We start from the raw sequence: 22162 nt of genomic DNA on the forward strand, positions 1-22162 counted from the left end.
GTCAGCATCAGCACTGGATCTTTATTCTTCTCTCAAAGAGGAACTCTTTCACACATGCTCAGAAGATTCGGGTTCTGTTTGGCTCTACCTTCACATGTGAACAAACATTGTCAGTGATCGAGTTTAACAACACACAGTCTCTCAGTGACAGTGAAGCTGACTTTAATGCACTTTTTCAGGATTTCTCTCACTGAACAAGAAAAAGAACAGAAACACTTCAGTTCAAGTTAAAAGTCTCTGAAATTTTGCGAATTTTATTTTGTTTTGAGAAATGGTAATTACATAGTTGTAAAGTGTCAGTGTCACTATCCAGCAGCACTTTAACAGATTAAAAGAATATTGAGCAGAACTGAGTTCAGCTTTTTACTGTGTCTCTCCACATTAGCCCCGTCTAATGTGGCCCCCTGGGAACATTAAGTTGGTCATCCTGATACAGACAAACATAATCTAAATGAACTGATAACTAACAAGAAATGTACATCTTTACAGAGTTCTTCACTCAGACGGAAACTACACCCAAAATCCTCATGCTTGTCTCGCCACTCATCACCAGGGCTGGGTCGTCTAAAGAACGAATGTATCACACATCAACACAGCAACGTATACCTGGCAAAAACTGCCAATAAAATATAATAGCGCACGTTAAAAATATATGTATACGTTTTAAGTATAACACGTCATCTTGTTTGTGTGTCTTGACGACGTGTAAACGCCCATCTTCACAGAACTACATTACTCATGATTCCAATCTGCGGCGTTTCCGGGTAGGTAGTGAGACAGCCATATTTGATTCGATTATGCTGTTCTGGCTGCGACGGGCAGTTTAGCCACTCCATCAGAAAAAACGGTGTTTTTTCTTCACTGCGAGGCCAGTTACAGATTAATCCGCGACGACCTGCAGCTGAATCCACCGCAGTGACGGTTCTGAGCCTGTAGTCAACGATGAATCCTGAATAGTAAGTGTCAGTTTGATGTCGGCTGTGACCGTTCCGGCGGAGTTGGAAGATTAGCCGAGGAGCTATGCTAAGCTAAGCTAATGAAAGCGCAAGCTAGCCGGGCGGACTGAAGATGACCGTCCACTGCTTTGTCTCTCAGTTCCGTTAACGGGCTGTGAACGCAGCGTAGACCGAGTGACAGCGCTCAGATATAACACCAAAGGGCCGCCTAATGGCACGGTTGTCCGGGCTCCGTGCGCCTGAACCGGCGGATTTTTCGATTTCGCTAACAGTTTGTCAGAGACGCTAGCCACTAGCATGCTAACAGCAGCTACGTAGCTTAACGGTCAGGGTGTGTTATTGACCCACAGGCTCGGCTCACTCGGTTCGATTCCAGTGTCAGGCCCGGGGTTCGGGTTTCAGCTCCGTCAGTGAACCCGAACCGGGCTGGGTGTGACGTATGCGCCGCAAACGGGAAGTCTGCCCGTTATTGGGTAATATGTTGTTACTTCATTGCAGTTGACACCAACGAACAGCTGATCCATCAGATAATCGATTAACCAATCGGGCGTTTAGCCCCCACGGTGTACTTTAACCAGAATCCACAGTACTTTGATCGTTTAGTCAAGTCAAAGGGCTGCTGAACATTATCACACATTAAGATACACAAAGCCTGTTTACTTAAAGTATGAACAGGAGTTTCAGCGTTCCTGCTGTGTTCATGTGTGTGTGAGGTACAGGACACACACACACAGGCTTCGTTCATCCTGTGTTACTGCAGCTGAAACATCATCATTGTCGCTTCTGTGTATATATACAGCTTATAACTTAATAACAGACTTCTGCTGTCAGCATATCAAATATTTGAGTAACAAATAAAGTCAAAACAGAACAATTAAATATTCTGTGTTATAGCAGGTAATGTAGTAATAATGGGAGATTATTAACAGAATAATATGAGTATTAATGTTGATGACTGATTATGATTATGATGTCACTCCTTGTTTTTAATCAAAGTCAACATCTGACTCGTTATCGTTAATTGAACAAAGTCTGTTCAGACACGTTCTTCCAAACTGTGTCACTAAAGTGTCTGCAGGTAAAAACACCTGTTAGTCCCGAGGAACACCTTATCTTGCCTCAAGTGCTTTCCTGTGTGTGTGTGTGTGTGTGTGTGTGTGTGTGTGTGTGTGTGTGTGTGTGTGTGTGTGTGTGTGAAGCCCCGCCCACAGTAAAAGTCCAGCACGGAAGCAGCTGTGTGTTGTTGGACTTGTTTTCTTTAAAGGAGCATGCACACCAAACACACACTCATAAAGACCGGCAGCAGTGTGACGCGTGTGTGTAATGATGATGTTTTCTGTCTTCACAGTGACTATTTATTCAAACTGCTCCTGATCGGGGACTCTGGGGTTGGAAAGTCGTGTCTCCTGCTCCGGTTTGCAGTGAGTGTTTCTGACACAATGTTGTCATGGTAAACTGCATTTTGTAGCACAGATTCACCTGTGTGTGTGTGTGTGTGTGTGTGTGTGTGTGTGTGTGTGTGTGTGTGTGTGTGTGTGTGTGTGAGAGCAGGATGACACGTACACAGAGAGCTACATCAGCACCATTGGCGTGGATTTCAAGATCAGGACTATCGAGCTGGACGGGAAGACCATAAAGCTGCAGATTGTAAGCACACGATTGGTCACACGCAGTGATGATGTCACTCTGCTCTGACTGACGCTCTGCTTTTCCTCCTCAGTGGGACACGGCGGGTCAGGAGCGCTTTCGCACCATCACGTCCAGTTACTACAGAGGAGCTCACGGCATCATTGTGGTTTACGATGTGACGGACCAGGTGAGTGCCGACGGCGCTCAAAGCGTGACGTGTGTGGTGTGCAGCAGGGCTCAACGTGGCTGATGACCTGGGACAGCTGCTCACGGTGTCGGTACCTGACAGCAGCCCTAAAACTCAGCATGCACTCACTCACTTTAAAGCTTGTTATGTTTTCTGATACACGGTTATAAGATCTACATATTAATCTGTGGCAGTCAGCACCGCCGCCTCACAACAGGAAGGCTCCAGCTGGTGCTTCCTGCGTGGATTCTGTGTTTGTTCTCCGGCTCCCTCCCGCAGTCCAAACACATGATAAAAACAGTCTGAAGGCTCGGTGGTAATAACAGAAGCTCAACTAGCGGCGCTGATGAAGGAAATACAAACAGTTCGATTCTGACCCGTAACATCTGCTCAGATGCAGGAAGTGCTCATCAGCAGCATGTTTTCCATAAGCTGCTGATGGTTTCAGCGACAGAGACGTCTGTGAGTCTCCAACAGGTCCAGTCAGTCATTGATGAGCAGGGTGGGGGGGGGCACCCTGAACGAGGGATGAGCTGCTTCTCACATGTCCAGCTTACCAAAATAAAAGCCTTGTTCAGAAGCTAACTGAGGGCCAGGATCTAGATGTTTTATGTCGTTTTTGCACTTCCTGCTCACTTGTCTTGATATTGATTATTTTTGTTAATTTCATCTGTTCCGTAGTGGAAAATGGCCAGTGCTCTTATTTTGAAAGTTCAGTCTTCAGACCCTTCCCATCTCGTGTTCATTGGCCAGTAGATGTTCAGCTTCGCTCGCTGCTCAAACACAGCGACTGAAGAGCAGCGAGAAAACCGGCCGGACAAGTTCAGACACACAATGCAGCCTGACACAGGAACACGCCCTGCAGCAGCCTCGCTGAGCGAGCAGCCGACCTGACGTGTTTCTGTTCTGTTGGACGGCTCCCATCATGCGGGACAAACCCAATGTTAAACTTGCTGTTTAATGTCAGACACACAGATTCACAAAGGTGTGCAGGGAGGAGGAGGATTGGTTCCTGCCTGCACCGTATGTACAGGAGCATGCACGCACTCTGAACACACGCAGGAAGTGAGGTGGGGTCAGGGAGGGGCTGTCTGTTGGGTATTTGGCATAATTGTGTATGAAACTGTGAAATGAGTGGAGTAAACACCGCCCCCTGCAGGCGGCTGTCGGCAGTGTGAAAAGCTCTGTGTTCACGTCTCTGTCCTCAGGAGTCCTTCAACAACGTCAAACAGTGGCTACAGGAGATCGACCGCTACGCCAGCGAGAACGTCAACAAGCTGCTAGTAGGCAACAAGTGTGACCTCACAACGAAGAAGGTCGTGGACTACACCACAGCTAAGGTAAGAGGTCACAGTCTTCCATCAGTGGGCGACAGAAGCACTCGGCGTCCGTAGGTCAGTTAGGATAGAAGGGACTGTTCTGGGGTCAGCCATCAGCACGCTGTCGCCACGTGTCAGGAAGTAGAAAACAGGAGTAAGTGGATGCAGATGCAGAGTCAGCACAAGAGGAGGAAGCTGCTGCGCTGACACTCGCTGTGCCATCAGGCCTGTGCTGAGAGTTCCTCCACCTTTGACCTCTGATAATGAAGATTATGGAGTTATATTTATGTCAAAGGCGGCGCGTGACGGAGAAAAAACACGGATCCTCCTCGCAGTTACACTCCACACACGTGACACACGTCAGCCCCTGGGTAAACCCGGCCGTTTGTCACTACTTTGGATTTGACCTCTTTGACCTCCACATTTCACCTTGTTTGTTGTCACCGTTTTCAGCACAAACGGTTCCTTTGGACACACGGAGTCAGCACAACTGATCTAAGGTCAGGCTGGAAACATCAAATCAGAGCAGAAAAAAGTTATATTTTACTGTAACAACCACAAACATTAACGAATCATTTTCATAACTTGAAGTACAAATAGAAATTGTACATTTTAAAACCCATACACACGTTTTGTAAACAACAGTTTGTTGCTATTTACTTAAAACTGCAGCCGAGGCGTTTTTCCAAACTATTTACAGAACAATCAGCTGTTCTGCATCAAAGTCACACAAATGATTTTTAATTTTTACTTTCTGTCCGTTGTAAGATAAAGGAGAACGTCACAGCCTGATACCTGCAGGCCTGAGGGTGACATTCAGCATTGTTCTGACACACAACAGAACTACACACTCCAAACACGCCAAATCGCTCACATCTTAAAACTCTCTTTCGCTCGCTCCTTCTTGCCGCTGTCACTCTTAAAACTTCCCAGTCTTCCTAAACAACCAAGCGCCATGTTGCCATATCATTGATTTAAATTGGTTTTTATTTTTCCACAAATAGGTAAGCGTGGAGTTGTTTGGCTTTTGCTTTTGCTTGAAAGCAGCGAGCGCTCTCGACCGCCGTCCTTAGAAGACGCTGTTTTTACCGTTTCTTCCCTCCGCAAACACGACGATGGTGTTGGAAATGCTGAGCTGGCAGCAGATCACTTACTCCAGGAACCAGACGATTCATCTGTTTTTTGATTGGCACAGAAACGGTATCAAGTATAGCTTTGGTCCAAACAGACAGACAACAGCACGTACGCGCTTCAGACGGCGCCTGCACCTGTACACGGCTCTGCAGCATGAGAGCGACCCACTTCAGCTCTCGGTGGTCCCACTCGTGGCTGCTGAGCTCTACACCTGTGACTCATGAATCTGTGTCTGATGAATTGAACTGTTTGCGGGTTTTGCGACTTCCTGAGAACGCGTCAGTTTAAAAGCCGCAGTAACCCGTGTTCCAGCTGTGCGACGGGCAAATGGGGTCTGAGGGGACTGAGTCACTGCGGGAGCCTCTGCTGGACGTCAGAGGAACTGCAGCTGTTTTTCAAATCAAATCACTTTTATTGTCACATCACATGTGCAGGTACATTGGTACAGCACATGTGATGTGACATTCTTGTGTGCGAGCTTCACAAGCAACAGAGTTGTGCAAAATACAAGAATGGCTACATCTGAAACTAATAAATATATGTACAATATATAATAGTATATGCATTTCTGGATGTGTATACTAAATATTTTTCTCTGTGTGTGTGTGTGTGTGTGTGTGTGTGTGTGTGTGTGTGTGTGTGTGTGTGTGTACACATATTTTACAAATAAACAATAAATAAAATATATAAAAATATGTGTTTGATGTGAAGCGATCCACTCACAGTGTGCCCCTCCTCCCTCTGTAGGAGTTTGCAGATAACCTGGGGATCCCCTTCTTGGAGACGAGCGCCAAGAGCGCCACCAACGTGGAGCAGGCCTTCATGACCATGGCGGCCGAGATCAAGAAGCGGATGGGCCCGGGCGCCACGGCCGGCGCCGCCGAGAAGTCCAACGTCAAGATCCAGAGCAAGCCAGTCAACACCTCGTCTGGGGGCTGCTGCTGAGGCCCGAAACCGCCACACGCCGAACCCGCCCCTCCCCCGAGTCTCAATGTAACCATGGCAACCACAGAGTGTGAGAGAGAGAGAGAGAATGAGACAGCACGAGTGAGAGAGAGACTGAGTGGTTTGTAATTGTGTGTGCAGCTCCACCAGGCCCCACCCCTTTGTCAAAGACCCCGCCCTCGCCCCCACCCACACCGGGCTTTCTTCTAATTTCCTAAAAGTAAAGCAACGTGTCCCATTTTTAACAGTGAAGCCCCGCCCCCGTCTCCTCTCACAGCTCGAGTTATTCGGCCCGCCCAGTGAAGCACATGCTTAAACCAGCATCATGCATGCCCCGCCCCCGCCCCGCCCCCACTGATCCAACTTCACAGGGCCGCCCTGAAAATGCCGTGCCTTCAGGCCGCAGACCCTCGTCACATTCTTGCCTTCGGCGCTCTCGTGTTGTTGGCTGAGAACTCCACCCCCCCCCCCTAACATTCCTGTACGCGCCCATAAGCATGTGCTGCATCTGGACGGGTTCCTTCGCCCATGTTTCTCCACCTACAGCACAACCACGCCCGGAGAAGAGCCCTGCTGAAGAAGAAGCTCCAAACTGTACATATTTATACATACATGTATGATCTGCAGAGTAGAGCAGCGGCGGCGACGCGCTGCACGTAGAAATCTCAGCACGTGATTTGTGGCTGCGGACGTGACGTTTTTGTGGCACAAATTCAAATATTAAACCATGAAGGAGATCTTTGATAACTGCTCGTGCTCCTGCTGTCTTTCTTTACTTCCTGTCAGACCTCACACCTGGGCACGCCCAGCGCTCACTTTATTAGGCTTCAGGCCGCTTAAACTAAACCAGAAACAAATGAAGGTAAAACCACCTTAATGTCATTCAACGTTGTCATGGTAACTGGTGCTGCACATGTGACCTGCACTGGAGCAGGCTAGAGGGCAGCACCTGGTTACCAATCAGATCTCAAGAAGCTTCCTGTGCGAGCAGACGGAGGGTCTGAAGTTAGCTCGAGTGTCAGAAACCACACGTACGTATCGTACGCAGGCTCCCGCGACCCTCAGTGTTACACTACACAACATAAATGTCGCACATAAACTACAGTTTTTATTAAAGGGTCATAAACAGGAAGTTCCTGTCGAAATAAAGTGTCACACGTAATGCTTTAACAATGCTTCCTGTTCATAAAATGTCTGGCAAGACGTACCTCAGGCCCTGCACGAGGGCAGAGACGGGAGCAGGCACCACAGGCTGAACCTGGTCTGCTGATCCTGTGGGTACAGCCGTGCACACCGCTCGCAGAGTCAGAAGAACATCCGGCAAACCTCAGCGTGCCATCACTGAGCGAGGCGACAGCGCCTCCAACAGGACGGGCGCTCGATGCCCCAAACCTCTGCTACAGAGGAGTCTGCGTGTACGAACACTGGGGGACGAGAGGAGGAGCACATCCAGGTGCTGCTGCAGGTTCCCTCCAAATCCGTACGTCCCCACAGCCAAACGGCTGCAAGACGGTGAAAACATTTAAGTTGCAGCAAAGTAAAAACTCTTTCTGCTTTTTAAGTTTTTCTTAAAGATGGAATAGAAAGTAATCTTCCTCCACAAAGACCTTAAACTCTGAGCTCTAAAGGCTTCTGTGGCACTCTCAGACCTCCGTACCTCAGCTCTGTCCTGTTCCTGGTCTTTATTACACTCTAGTTGAAGGTTTTGAATTTTGTGTCACTTCCTGTCTCTGATTATTTCAAACACAAAAAATGCAAAATCCATAAAAAGATGAAGACAGGACAACCAGGACCAGGTGATCCAGGTGAGCGCTCAGCCTCCAGTGATGATCCTGAGCTGATAACCAATCACTGATCAGTCCTCGTATATCGTCGACTGGATGATTAGAAACGATCAGCTGTGATTTCAGAGATTTTAAAAAGTTCTGCCCACTCTGAGGGTCAGTCAGCTGGTGCAGGTGCAGCAGGAGGGGAGGAGTCAGAGAGCAGGTGGGGTTACCATGGTAACCGAGTTCCCTCAGCTGAGGACGAACAAACTTTTACACAAACCTGGCTTCTGTAAAGAAAAAACTAAAAGGATTTTTTGGATAAACTACAAATATTCTTGAATGTTCAGTCTTAGAGCTGTTGACACTTCTGCGGGGTTGGCAACAGTACAGACGTCCTGCACAGCAGCCTTTAAATAACCGTTACTCTGCCTCAGTTTGTTTATCCGCAGCTTTATGAACAAACATAATGTGACACGTACAGATTTCACAACAACTTCCACGTGAGCTTTAAATGAGCGTCCTTCCTTTAACTCTAAGCTCTCCTCTTCCTCTCCTGTCCTCTCTCATGTTTGTCCATCTCTGAGTGAACTTTGCTCTGTCTGGTCTCTCCCTGTGAAATAAGCAGCTGGACCTTTAGCTGCAACACACTGAGACAAAGTTTGTGATGTTTGTAGAAACGCCACATTTCAAATTACCTGCCACATGTTGCCTTTATGCTCGCTCCTCTTCTGCAGGGCTAGCTAGATGCTAAAGTACCCAACCCACAGACACCTGCAGAATCAGCTGAATGTTATGGACACTGTCCGAGCCTTTCCAATGAAGCTCACGTGGATTTGGTCCATCCGAATATTTCAGGAACTTCAACCGTGTCTTCAGCTGAGCTCCGCTCCTGAGGAGCAGCCCAAGCTTCGCTAAAAGGAATTTGTAATTGATGTTTTTGTGTAAAACTGATGACCGAGGGGAGCTGAAGCATTTCAATATTCCTGCTAAAAGGAATTTTTACTGCACATCTCACGTGGTCAGGTGGGAAGTTTTTCATATTTCATAAAGGAAAGATGTTTGCACACACGGAAACTGTTCCCAGAGAAACCGTACGAAAGGATTTTCGGGGACTTCTTGACTGTAAGCGTTCATCTGCTCACAGCGTGCTCACGCACAGGCTGATGCTTTAGGCCACTCCCACAACCTGACAGACGCACAGACTGACCATCCGAGTGGTTTCCTTTCATTTCCAGATGACATTTGTGTTTATTCATCTCCTCAGCTCACTCACATAATAGAAACAATAAAAAAATAGAACTGAAAATGTACATCATACACCTGATACATAGATTTATATAGAATCTTTTTGTGTTTTTGTTTTTTTACATAGGTACAAATGTGAATTATATATAAAAAGACAAACTTATGAATTCACCTTATATTCTTTACACATGATTGAGGGAAACGTACATCAGGACAGGATGAAGAGGAGGCTTCAGGCACTTTCCTTTAACAAACAAAGACACTGCTTTCAGTTCACCTTCCTCGCCACAGACAGGAAAACACACGAGGGACACGTCAGCAGAGACGCAGGTCGGACAGACGGGCGATCCTGCTGAGTGGCGGCGGCGGCGGCGTGGGATCTTACAGGCTGATCGTATGTTTCACGTCACGGACGACAGCTACACGTCTTCTATAAAAATGAAGCTCATAATGAAATCGTTTATATTACAGGTCAGTTTTATAAAATAGACTTTTACTGTTTCACACCTGCTGTTCATATTTATTACTGGATGACGTCACAAGACTGTAATACTGCTCTCAGCCTACAGGTGGCACCGTTTAGATTCTGACGTCAGCCGTAAACTAAAAATAGAGTCCGCTGGACATCACCGGGTCATGATGTCAGCAGACAGTAAGAGCGTGTGGGAGGGGCCAACGTGACCCATGCACAGAGCCAACAAAGCGTCTTGGGGGACGGGAATTTTAAGTTTAAACAGGTCAGGGGATATGAAGGGTCGTCTTTGCACCGACATGTGACACCAGGATCATCTTCCAGCTGCATTAAAACATTATTCTGAGAGTTTTAATAGTCGAGAGCTTTTGGCCGTGAAGTGGAGAAACCGCATCGCTGCAGATGTTCTGAACAGTAGAGCGCCAGCGGATGATCTCCACGATTGGTTATTTGTTCAGATTGAAATCTCTTCTTCTGACATCGAGCGACACGTCCGCGTCACTAAACTTCAGACCAGCTGTTGTGTTCAGCGCAGTGTTCTCGTCTGCTGCTCGACGCAGAGCTTCCTGCGACCCGGGACCTTCAAGGATTCAACATTTTTACTTCGATGCATCTGGAAGGTTTTTTAAGCGAGCTGCCATCACCTGCAGCATGCAGCACGAACACCCCCACTGACAGTGCCTGGGGCGTCTGTGGGGGCGTTCCCGGACCACAGACTGCCCGCAGTGGTAGATGCACGCAGACCGCACCCGAGCGCATCGGATCCTAAATTTGAGAGGAAACTCTCAGGTGTGATCAGGACTGAGGAAGTGCTTCGCTCATCATCATTCTGTCTCTAGAAATGGTCATCATCACACTGGTCAGACCTGCTGGGTTACCCGCTCCAGTTAACCTGAAACCAGTTAAATACCCACTGTAAGGATCAGAAACCAGAGCTCCCAGCACAGTGAAACACATGTTTCACCATCAAACTGATCAAAGTCAGCCACTTGTACTGACGGCAGGAACGCTGCTCTACTCTGTTGGGCGATCGTGGCTCAAGAGTTGGGAGTTCGTCTTGTAATCAGAAGGTTGCCGGTTTGAGCCCCGGCTCGGACAGTCTCGGTCGTTGTGTCCTTGGGCAAGACACTTCACCCGTTGCCTACTGGTGTTGGCCAGAAGGGCTGATGGCGCAATATGGCAGCCTCGCCTCTGTCAGTCTGCCCCAGGGCAGCTGTGGCTACAACTGTAGCTGCCTCCACCAGTGTGTGAATGGGTGGATGACTGGGTGTGTAAAGCGCTTTGGGGTCCCTAGAGGGGACTAGTAAAAGCGCTATACAAATACAGGCCATTTACCATTTGAAGCAGCTTCGGTAACAACCAATGAGAGTGAAGAACAGTGCTGATTGGCTGGCTGTGGACTAGGAAATACACTAGAGCAGGGTTGGGCAACCTCGGCCTCCGGGTCGTGTACGGCTGGCGAGACCAAAGCAATGAAATGTTTGTATTTTATATACGCACGAATAAATCGAACATACACGGCTGCGTATGTCTGAGTCAAAATCAGGTGACGTACGCCATCACAGGATCGCCGCAGATGATGAAGAGTCGTGGCAGCCGTCAAGAAAGCGAAGGTGGACGCTGCGTAGTCCAGGAAATGGACTAATGACGTTTTCTTTGAAGTGAAAGGCGAGCGAGCCGATGTCCAGCGCCATTGCAGCTCGAAACGTGACGAGCGGCGAGAACAAATGCGCTCTCGACTCAACATGAACGCTCTTCGTTGGAGTTTGAGAGCTCAACGAGCGGCTTTCACGCAATCACAGACGGACGGCGAGGATATGACGCGTGCACGTTTTGTAGTGAGTGCGTCGTCACGAAGCTGAAACCTCACGAGGCTTAGTAACACGGCAGCTGTAGACTTTTGTTGGTCTCTCTTTGGTTTGTGTTAACGGTATGACCCTCAGAGAACAGGGGCTCGACCTCTGACCCCTTAGCTTTGAGTTAGGGTTTGGTCAGCTCAGCATCAGGAGCACCGTGTTCGCTGATTCGCTGATTCACGTGATTTTTCTGGTGGCGAACAGAAAAAAGCTTTTTTCGGCTAACAGCAGCGAGTGAAGCCGCTGACTTTGTGACGGGTGGTGCAGCGTGTGGGTGGCGCTAAAGCAACATTCATACAGACACACCCACGCGTCCGGCCGCTTGGACACATGAGTGTAAAAATATAACGTCTGCGTAAACGTACTGATCATGTAAGACTCATACAGAAGCTTCTGCACGTCGAGATGCAGCTGGAGCTATGAAGACCGACAACGACGACAAAACGACAACAACGTAGAAATCACAGGGACCTCCAACGCCCCGCTTCCTGCTGCGAGTCCTAGCTGTCACTGTGGAAGGGGCGGGGCCTGCAACGCCTTAGCCCACAGCTTTGTGTTTCCCGCCGCAGCAGCGGCAGGCCACGCCGCAGCGGTAGCACGCCCTGAGGGGGGCGTAGCAGCACATGCAGGGAGCCAGCAGCGACAGGCCCACCAGCGCCGTCCAGCGCAGGCAGAAACGCTCGTCGGTGGTGTCGCAGGAGCACGGGTCTGAGTAATCCCCCTCTGGATCGGACATGCAGTGGTACAGAAGGCTGTCCGCGCACCACATGAAGGTCACGCGCCGGATGCACGTCTGAATGGGGTCGGGCGCCTCGTGGCAGCGGCCCCGCCCGTTGTCCTCTTGATCGAACATGTCCTGACAGTAAACGCAGCGCGAGCGCTCTGCGTCCTCCTTCCGCAGTTTGCCTTTGAGCTCCGGGGCTCGCGGCTGCACCGTCAGCACCGCCCTGTGGCCGCCGCCCATCTCCAGGCAGCTGGGTTTTCTGTCGCAGCTCAGAGGATACGGGTAGGCGTAGTCGCGTTTGGCCGGCTCGCTCTTGGTAAAGTGCACGCAAGTGTCCGGGTTGTGGAGCTGGGCGAGTTTGTCGCGTGAGGAGTTGGCGTGGCGGTAGTCCTCGTAGCCGGTGAGCCAGGTCCGCTCGCGGGGGTTGATGCGTACGACCTCCTCGTCCTCCAACTGGAAGCTGACGTGACGAGGAAACATATGCACCGCCTGCAGGAGGAGGTGGAGCGTGTTTAAAGGCGGCGTAGGATAAAGCGGTGTTTGTCTGTCACATCAGCAGCACAGTCGCTTTATCATTCTGACCAATTAGAAACGAGACTCTCGCTCTTACCGTACTCACCTGGTCCAGGAAGTAGTGCTCAGTGGGCCGATGCTGCTCATACAAATGTCCCAGGATGCAGTGGTGCCGGCGGGGTTCACAGAAGGTGGGCGGGGTGAGCGTGCGCATCACTGGCTCTCTCTTCTGGGACGAGTTGGACGAGCTGTCGGTGGCAGTCTGGAGGAGAAAAGGAGAAAAGGTGTTTCCAGAGGAGGCGCTATGCAGCCTGATTAGCGAGGGAAAGTTTCCTGAATCACCATAGTAACTGTAGCATAGTAACACATCACCTGGACAGGAGCAGGTTAAGTTCAAAGGAGCACAGCGTTTTCATTCTTATCATTCTCGGCATGTCTTATATCTTCAGTTCAATTCAGATTTATTTATATATATCATCAAATCACAGCATGAGTTAATGACTCAGTGTAGAGAGGTCTGTTAACACACGGAGAGAAGAAGAAACACCCAGTGCACCTGTTGCAGCATAACTAAGGGAGGATCCAGGGTCACCTGGTCCAGCCCTAACTATATGCTTTAGCAAAAAGGAAAGTTTGAAGCCTGATCTTGAAAGTAGAGATAGTAGAGATTCTGGATTTAACAGGAAGCCAAAACAGGAGAAATCTGCTCTCTCTTTCTAGTCCCTGTCAGGACTCTTGCTGCAGCATTTTGGATCAGCTGAAGGCTTTTCAGGGAGTTTTTAGGACGTCCTGATAATAATGAATTACAGTCGTCCAGCCTGGAAGTAATAAATGCATGAACTAGATTTTCATGTCCACTGCAGCATATACGTTCCATCCATCTGTAGGACAGGAAGCACTGTGACAGCTGGTGTTGGTCTACATGTCCACTGTCCTGCGAGCGCCTCCCAGTCGAGCTCTTTCCAAGAACTATTTTCCTTAAAAACACACCCATCCTCCGAACTGAAACGATCTGCAGCCACGCTCCTTCCTCTGAGGTCAGTGTTGTAAACCGGCTGCTCACTGACGGATTACTGAATCGTCTCCGGCATCCTGCAGAAACAATACGCCGCTTTCTTTAAAGATGGACAGACGGGACAGAAAGGTCAGGACCTGCAGAGAGTAACTGAAACCTCCGGGAATCAAAGCATGCACACCTCACACCTGTGTTACTGACAGAGCTCCAAGACTGGAAGCCCTCCTCGGTTTTGTTTATACCTGCATGAACTCGAGAGCTCGAGTCCACGGTGTCCACGCAGGTTTGCCTTTCAGCTCCTGGAGCAGGCAGGAGGGGTTTATGGGTGTTTGGCTGCTCTGAGCCTGGTTCTGCCGGAGCTTTCCTGTAAACGGGAGTTCTTCCTTCCCACCATCACCAGATTGCTTGTGCTGTATCTGTGACTAATCCAAACAGGATGGGGACATGTTCCTGGCCATAAACAGGAAACCCACCCCCTCCCGTCCATCACACTTTGCGAGGACATGCGTGTCCTCCCAGTCAGACAAAAATAAATATACCAGCTCCAGTGACTCCTCCACAGATCCTGCCACCATCACAGTGAAGGGCTGGAGGGTCACGTGACTCACCGTGAAGACGTCATCGTCGCCGAGCTCGGCCTCGTTCTGCAGCGTGGACGAGGACGTGGTCGACCCTGGAGTGAGACAGCAGAGAAGCTGATGAGCTACAACGTGAATGCAGATGGAGGCAGAGCTCAAGCTATCGCCACCTACCTTCGGTTAGGTCCTCCAAGGCCTTCCTCACGCCGCGATCAAAGGCGCGGGCATCGGCCGGGCTCTGGAAAGTCAGGCCACACTTCTTGTTGTCCACCTTCCAGTGGTGGAAAGTGGGCGTGGCCTTCGTGTAGACTAGATCCTTCTTTAAGAAGCACTCAAGAATCACCTGATGGTTTCAAAGACATCGGACAAAGAAGACAACAGCGTTATCGAGAAAGATGTCATGGCAGCAACGAGAAACACCGACAGCGTCAAAAGCGTCCTCTGACCTCAACGACTGAATCTAATAATGGAAAAAACTACTTTGGGTTCAAAGGAAAGGACCTCCACATTCACAAATATTTTCTATCACTCCCTTAAACTGAAGCCAAACTCATCATCAAACCTTTGAGATACTGAAATCTTACAAAAGAACAATTTCTCCCATATTCCATAGTTCATCTCCCGAAAACCTTTCTGAAAATATGATGGAGGTGCAGCTGAGACGGTGGTCCGATTCCTTGGACCCGTTAGTCTGCTTGCATGTCAATCCCGCTTATTGGTTCTTGCACTTGTGCTACAATCAGCTGATTTCAGAGGAAAATAGGGGCGGTCTGCGTGGACGTGGACACTACTTTGATTTTTATTGGACTAAAGGACGAGATAATGAAGAAACAACCGCATTATGCTGCTAACACAAGCACCTGCACAGACAGCATGCTAGTGCTAAGCTAGCCGAGAGCCCAGAGTGATGTTAAAGCTGAACTTCAACAGTCTACCTGTTCATGTTTCTACAGTAGAATCACCATGACGACCGTGCTGGTTTCCATCTTTGCTTTGTGTTCATACCTAAACACTAAGAGAACGATCACGCGTGTCATTAGCAACTACCAACCTGTATATTTTATTTATTGTTTACTCTATTTAATATGTAAAATACACACACACACGTAGAAAAACATATTTAGTACACACATCCAGTAATGCATACACTCTTATATTGTACATATATTTATTACCATCCTTATATTTTGCTTGTTTTATGTTATTGTATTTTTTGCACACCTCTGTCGCTTGTGAAGCTCGCACACAAGAATTTCACTCGCATGTGCTGTACCGTGTAGCTGCACACGTGATGTGACAATAAAGGTGATTTGATTTAGCGCAGAGCAGCGTGTTGGTGTGTGGGGCTGTGACCTCATGTTGTTAAACTGTGATGATGACACAACGAGTTTCAGCACATTTTATGGAGAAATGCAGAAGTAATGAAGTAAAATACTGAGTTACTTTGAAGTACTCTGAGTAATTAATGACATTTCTTTGAGTAATGAGCCAACACTGAGGGAAATCCCTCCAACATGCACAAACATGTGACCCACAGCAGAAAGTCTTTGATACGCTGCCGAGTCTCAAACAGGAGCCTGAGACATCTGCAGCGTGTCTCATATATCAGAGCGAAGCTGTGAATGCTCACGTTATATTATTAATAATAATAACAGAGTAAGCGGTATTTGTCTCCAGAGTCAGGGTCATGTGACGCCGTCCTCTGCAGGAGCTGAGTCCTGGTGCTGAGGGTGCGTGCCGAGGCTCGGGGCTCACCTGCTTGTCTTTAAGACGTTCTCCGTGGATCAGGAACGTGTTACGTCCCAGCAGCTCGGTCGGCAGCAGTCTGCACACGCCCACTCTGCTCAGGCAGCCGTCCTGCGCCAACCAGCCGCCGCTCGACTCGTCTCTGGTCATCACCACCGCTTTGACACGCACTATGTAACTATCACTGCAACAGAGAAACAGGAAGGTGGGAGATCACGTGACCAGACCGAGCACACTCATCAGGACCGCTGTCCAATCAGAATGCATAACACCGATAGCACGGTGAATGTGAGCAGTGTTGGACAGCCTCTTTTCCTCTGCAGCGACACACAGATCAGACTCTTGCAGTCAGAGCAAATTCACGGAGGCGGGGCATGAAACCTGCCAGCGGCTAACCCCCCCCCAAAAAAGCTAAAACTGAACACGGGGGCGGGATTAAGACGAAGAAAATCGAGACTCTCTCTCCTGCTTGGCTTTCTCCTACATCCTGTTTCCACGGTCACCGTGTCCCATCCGTCTCCATTGACAACAGGCTGTTGAGATCTGCTGCTGCCGACACACACACACACACACACACACACACACACACACACACACACAGGTTTTCTCTGCTTTGTGATTCAGCCTGCCTGTCAAACTGATGGTGTGTGTGTGTGTGTGTGTGTGTGTGTGTGTGTGTGTGTGTGTGTGTGTGTGTTACTGCTGGCAAAGCAGTGATGACTCATGCTCACACACACACACTGGATTTCGGTCCCTCACCGACTGATTCTCCATTTTCAGACACTTTCCCCGCTTGAAGGGACGGCACCAGGGATGCACAACCTCATTCTGCACAGGACGTTAACCTGCAGCTGCTGTCACTGCTAACATCAACCACCGTGCAAGATGGGGTGAGGATGATCATGAGCAAGGTGGTGGGAGGAGCTTGTTAATGAAGACAGCGGGGACCACCGTCACCAAGACCACCGATCTGTCGTATCGGTGAAACAGAAACACAACTACGAGCCAAAGAACACGCAAATCAATTGATGATGTTTTTCTGGATGTTTGTTTGATGGTCTTCTTTCTCTCTCCATTAAAATGAAAGTGCCATAAAAACGAGTCTGTTTCTTACTTTGTAAGTGAACAAACTTACAAATTCAAACGCTGAGCAGCGCGACGAGGTGCCAAAGTCTTTGGCTCAGACTGTCAGGTCACAGCTGACTGAAGGCGTCAGCTCGCTGTTGGCTGGTTTGGAGCATCAGTTGATAAAAAAACAGTCCCTCACTTTGGTGAAACGGGGAAGAATCTCAGAGCTAAACAGCAGGACTGAAGGTTTGAGCATGACACTATCACAGACAAGAGGACAGCACTCTATCGGAGGATCAATACATCAAGCTTTCCTGATAGCCTCGACTGATAGCGACCCACATCTGCACTTCAAGCTGGCATCTACACCACCCAGAACCAGGAAGGTACACACCTTCGTGTCTTCTGTTTGCCATCAAACACGTTTCCACTGACTGAGCCCAAAGTAGCCCAGATGAGACCCGAACGAGCCGACTGTCGTCCCTGAGAACGTCGCTGATCATCGAACATCAGGGTGCAATCAGGAAACGTCCTGTCAGAAGAAGGCTGTGTGGTCATGACCTCAGAGTAGGTCTCCAAGGAGACACGGCCCGTGCCAACATTTCAGAGCAAAGGCTGGAGAAAGGTCAAAGGTCATCATTAGTAACACACGAGTATTTTTATTTCACACCACTTTGCTGCCTGTCTGCACTCTTCACCTGTCTCAGGTAAACCACGGCCATCACAGGTGACCCCGCCCACCAGCCACACTTCCAGACCCACTACCAGCCTCGTCCTCTGGGCCACTCGGACTGTTAACAGAACCGCAGGCCGACATCTTCACTGAAGTAACAATAACACGCCTGACTGAGTGTGACGTGGTTAACTGTCAACAGGGGTTTTAATCTGAAAGTGCTCTGCCTGCACCTGCCCAACTTCCTGTTTTATGGACATGGTCAGAGCTGCCGTCCTCTCTTCATCATCATCATCATCACAGCTTTCCTTTCTAATGTTACCAAGTTATTAACAACTTTTTCAAACTCCATCTCGTCTACGTCACATGATGATGTTAGCAGGAGGAGACTCAACCCTCGCCGTGCGAGGCTAAATCACTGACGCTTGATTACTTGCTGTGGCTAGCTGTGTCTCCATACCAAGCTCGGCTACTACCTGATCAGGTGAAATAAGAGCAGCTTTCAGCAACAACAGCAGACTGCAGTAAAAGTAATAATTACACGTATTACTTGACAGGCGAGGAGCTTTGTGGCCGCGCTGTCTGCGGTGAAAGATGCTTTACTTTTATATGTTTTTGTTTATGTCCATCTGACTTGCTTTCCAGCAAGTTCAGGTCCACCCCAGTGTCGGCTCCCAGTTGGCTTCCCTGATAAACCTCCCGAACATCCTCAGCACGATTCAAACCAAAGAGCCAAGCTGGGTTTGTCTCAGTTGGGTTCAAACAGCAGTGGTTTGTTTGTACTATGAAACACTGCAGATGGTTCTGGAGGGATTACAGGAAGTTACTACTCGCTCTAAACACCAAAAGAGACAGAGCCTGTTTGTTCCAGCAGAAACTCGTTCCCTCACTCTTCACCTTCCAGTCAGCTCCATCAGCTAGCATCAAACTGAAAGCTGCTATGTGGTTGGACGACTACCAAGATGAAGGATTTAGGAGCTTGTGAATGATCGAGGAGGCGTAATGAGCACAGACACAGTCAGAATACGAGCGCCGGACATCCTTCAGCCTTCTGTTTCATATTCAGGGTCTGACTGTTCTCCATCAGGTGGGTGGATGTGGCACCTGATTGGTCAAAGCCGTGAGCGTTATGCTGTTCTTTTGTCTCAGAGGAAAATGAGTGGCTCTCTTATTTTGAAAATCTGATTGTTACCCAGCTTGCTCCAGCTCTTTCCTCACCGGCTGGACGGACAGCAGGACACTGTTGTAGCAGAACTCAGTCCCAGCTAGCTTCTCGTTCCTGCTGGACTGCAGTCCAGGATCAGTTGTGGAGGGTCACTCTGGGTCTACCAGCTGCAGGAGACGCCGATGCCCGACAGCGGGGCCACAGACTGATTACAGGGTGAGTTTACTGCATTACAGCGAAGCAGCGCTTATCTTGCTGCCACGCTGTAATGCTTGCTTCATGGCACTGCGGTGGTGTCGGCCAACAGACAGTTTACAGTCCTCCAAAACCCCCAACAGCGTGTAGCTGGGCTGTGCGCAATGCGAATGTTGATTGGCTACAAGTGGCGGGGAAAGGAGGTAGAGAAGCACGAAAACCATGAAAAACAGCACGCCAAGCTCAGACCTGCAGACTCTGCAGCTCATTGGATGACGGGACACCGAGGTGGACACCGCCCCCACCTGGCAGCACAGCTGCTCGACCAGCACAAAACTTGCGTTAAGGCAGTAAATGAATCACATAAAGGGACCAATAGAGAGAGTGTAAAAGGGACCAATCACATTTGGCTCCGCCCTCCAAAAGGTCAAAAGTCAGACCAATTGGAGCAGCAGAGTTGTGCTGCACCTGTGAGCACAAACCATTAGCTCGTGACGGTTTTATCAAATATGAGCCCCCCACCACACACAAACACCACCCTGATGTTGGGCACACTGTGGGTGGCTCACAGTGATCCTGTGTGTGTGCGCGCGCGTGTGTGAAATCAGCGGGCCTCGGAGTCACACTGAGCCACCCTGCGCCTGCCCAGATGAGGCTGAGCATGTGCAGCCTCTGAGGATGACTCATGTGATGATGGAGGAGCTGCTGAGCTCCTGCAGGAGGTTCACGTTCAGCTCCCTCTGAGGAGGAGGACGAAGATGAGCCCGTTTGTTCTCGTGGGTACTCACTCGTCCGGGCGCGTGTCCTCGCTCATGTTTCCCATTTCACCTCCGGTCATAAGGAGCTCCCACCGCGGCAGCGCGCGCGGTGCTCATGTTTCCTCAGCAGGAGCAGCGCCCGGTCCTCCCCCGCTCCCTCCGCGCCTCCTCGGCGTTAATCCCGGTGAGTGTTCCCCCCCCAACACCTCCTCCTCCCAGTCCTCAATCAGTGGAGCTCATCCAGTCTCCTTCACCTCCTCCACCTCCGCCTTTTTTGCCTCCTCCGTCACCTCCTCCCCCACCGGAGCGGGCTGGAATGCGGTGACCGAAAATGGAGCGCTGGTGTCGGTGCGGATGGCCCCGGACGAGCCCCATCTCCTCATTTCTCCATGTTGGATTCAGAGTCAGACGGAGAGGAGCGGGAGGGGGCGGGGGAGGGGTGACGTCAGACCCGAAGGACTGCAGAGTCACGTGGCGTCACCGTATAATAATAATAATAATAATCGTTTAGATGTTTTATGTGTTTAACGGTCTGTTTCAGTTCTTTCCTTGTTTTAAATGCAGATATTTCATTTTAAAAGCTGAGTTACTCTTCAAAATAAGAGCCCCAGTCTGCTTCCAGCCTGTAGGCACATTAATAGAAGTCTGTGCTCCAGTCCCACCAGGTGGCCGAACTGTGCAACTGCAGCGTTGTGTGTGTTAATGAGGTTTAATCTGGAGCTGATTAATGAAGCAAGCGCTGAAGCGCCAAACCTGCAGTTCCTCTGACGTCCAGCAGAGGCAGCAGTGAGTCGGTCCTCATAGACTCCATGTTAAAACAAACATGTTTACAGCCTGATACTCAAACTGTTTCGTCTCTGTAAAACATTTCTACCTTCATAACACCTAAGGATGTTTTTACAACTCACCCGTTTCTATTATTAGGGGCGTGGCTTCTTTGACTCACAGGTGAATGGTGACACAGGCGGCTGTCTGCTGGCTTCACCTGAGCTGGACCGTGTTTGTGGTGTTGGAGCATTTTTAAAGACACCATGTGACCAATAACATGGCTGCTGTGAGGTTACTGTGCTAACAGAGCGTCCGGGGAGGCGGAGCTCCAGTTTGGGTACTCAGAGATTTGGGTGGATGAATCCACAGTTTTCACAGTTCCAGGAACATATTTCTGGGCTAACAGGCAGCTGTGTGATCTTTGCAGCACATTTCTGTTTTTAATAGCTCTAAAAATATAAATTCATTTAATAAAAGCAGCTCGATCATTGTAAAATAATAATGGATTGGATTTATATAGCGCTTTTCAAGGCACCCAAGGCGCTTTACAATGCCACTATTCATTCACTCTCACATTCACACACTGGTGGAGGCAGCTACAGTTGTAGCCACAGCTGCCCTGGGGCAGACTGACAGAAGCCAGGCTGCCATATCGCGCCATCGGCCCCTCTGGCCAACACCAGTAGGCAAGTAGGGTAAAGTGTCTTGCCCAAGGACACAACGACCAGGACAGAGAGCCCGGGGATCGAACCGGCGACCTTCCGGTTACAGATACGCTTCCCAACCCCCTGAGCCACGGTCGCCCTTATAGTTCACAGATGAATGTATTATTTTTATTTTTATTCTGAATAAACATCCGTTTTAAACCCGACTGAGGAGAACGTGAGTGTTTGGTAGGGTGGTCGGAAATAAACGAAGCTGTGAGGACGGACGGCGAACAGCAGAGGGCGCAGTGGACCAGCAGATGAAGCTTAGGGTTGCTTTGTTTTGACGCATGCTCAATCATCCAGGTAAATAAATCCAAAGGTTTGAATGCGTTCACCTGGACGTTTCGTCATCATCACGTCACTCTTCAGAGTCAGCTGACTGCAGGTTTCCGCCGTGTAAACAGGACAACTGGGATTTCTTTAGTTTTAAACTTAAAACGTTTTAATGACGTCAGAACGTCACACAGGCAGCAGGCCCCGCGCGCAAAGGCTGACGTCAGTAGAGTCGCGTACGTGTAAGGGGAAGGAAGGTGCACGATGTGTTTGAGGAAAACTTTCACCTCAGAACTGCTCCGGTGACGCGCGTCCCCGTGTCTGTTTGACAGCCGCGGGCACGCGCAGGAAATCTGCTCCTTTAAGTGGGGGGGGGGAGCGGCCCTCCCTCCTCCCCCTGCTCGGCCTCCTCGCGGAGCTGCGATGGGGATTTGAAGGCTCGGAGCTCCGCGGGCGGCTCGGCGTCA

The 22162-nt window shown here is 49.4% G+C and overlaps 3 protein-coding genes across 15 annotated transcripts in view; 2 read left to right on the plus strand and 1 right to left on the minus strand.

Moving 5' to 3' along the window:
- Window positions 1-728: 728 nt before the first annotated feature.
- Window positions 729-6917, plus strand: LOC113023477 (ras-related protein Rab-1A). Its single transcript, XM_026169501.2, has 6 exons — window positions 729-956; window positions 2305-2377; window positions 2508-2603; window positions 2677-2772; window positions 3981-4112; window positions 5973-6917. The coding sequence occupies exons 1-6, from the start codon at window positions 943-945 to the stop codon at window positions 6168-6170; spliced, it is 609 nt and encodes a 202-aa protein (XP_026025286.1). The 5' UTR covers window positions 729-942; the 3' UTR covers window positions 6171-6917.
- Window positions 6918-9157: 2240 nt separating this feature from the next.
- spred2a (sprouty related EVH1 domain containing 2a) lies at window positions 9158-20995 on the minus strand. 6 transcript variants are annotated; one of them, XM_080302293.1, is made up of 7 exons: window positions 17855-19914; window positions 17551-17771; window positions 16098-16272; window positions 14517-14685; window positions 14373-14437; window positions 12847-13011; window positions 9158-12725 (listed from the first exon to the last, which is right to left on the minus strand). In XM_080302293.1, the coding sequence occupies exons 2-7, from the start codon at window positions 17712-17714 to the stop codon at window positions 12051-12053; spliced, it is 1413 nt and encodes a 470-aa protein (XP_080158419.1). In that variant the 5' UTR covers window positions 17715-17771; window positions 17855-19914; the 3' UTR covers window positions 9158-12050. The 6 variants fall into 6 exon arrangements, with proteins under 6 accessions (XP_080158419.1, XP_080158420.1, XP_026025267.2 ...); XM_080302294.1 differs by lacking the exons at window positions 17551-17771; window positions 17855-19914 and adding an exon at window positions 20856-20995 and having other exon boundaries at window positions 12856-13011; XM_026169482.2 differs by lacking the exons at window positions 17551-17771; window positions 17855-19914 and adding an exon at window positions 20856-20995.
- meis1a (Meis homeobox 1 a) overlaps window positions 19992-22162 on the plus strand; it is a 29459-nt gene continuing 27288 nt past the window's right edge. For 5 of the 8 annotated variants that reach the window (XM_026169488.2, XM_026169489.2, XM_026169494.2 and 2 more), the window contains exon 1: window positions 19992-20131. In XM_026169488.2, the coding sequence (XP_026025273.1) occupies window positions 20063-20131 (69 nt within the window). In that variant the 5' untranslated portion in view covers window positions 19992-20062. Of the gene's footprint in view, window positions 20132-21853 lie in introns of those variants that run through there. The other 3 variants (XM_026169491.2, XM_080302300.1, XM_026169492.2) reach the window with 3 other exon arrangements.

The sequence above is a fragment of the Astatotilapia calliptera genome, chromosome 6 (genome assembly GCF_964374335.1).
Source record: "Astatotilapia calliptera chromosome 6, fAstCal68.1, whole genome shotgun sequence".
NCBI lineage: Eukaryota > Metazoa > Chordata > Actinopteri > Cichliformes > Cichlidae > Astatotilapia > Astatotilapia calliptera.

What these genes read in the sequence shown, in the direction of transcription:
- LOC113023477 (XM_026169501.2), top strand. An exon ending in GTCTCCTGCTCCGGTTTGCA is followed by an intron (nt 2,378 to 2,507) that starts GTGAGTGTTTCT and finishes GTGTGAGAGCAG; the next exon opens with GATGACACGTACACAGAGAG. An exon ending in AGACCATAAAGCTGCAGATT is followed by an intron (nt 2,604 to 2,676) that starts GTAAGCACACGA and finishes TTTCCTCCTCAG; the next exon opens with TGGGACACGGCGGGTCAGGA.
- spred2a (XM_080302293.1), bottom strand. Translation starts at nt 17,714, where the DNA reads ATGACCACACAGCCTTCTTCTGACAGGACGTTTCCTGATTGCACCCTG. An exon ending in AACGTCTTAAAGACAAGCAG is followed by an intron (nt 14,686 to 16,097) that starts GTGAGCCCCGAG and finishes TGAAACCATCAG; the next exon opens with GTGATTCTTGAGTGCTTCTT. An exon ending in CTTGGAGGACCTAACCGAAG is followed by an intron (nt 14,438 to 14,516) that starts GTAGGTGGCGAT and finishes GTCTCACTCCAG; the next exon opens with GGTCGACCACGTCCTCGTCC.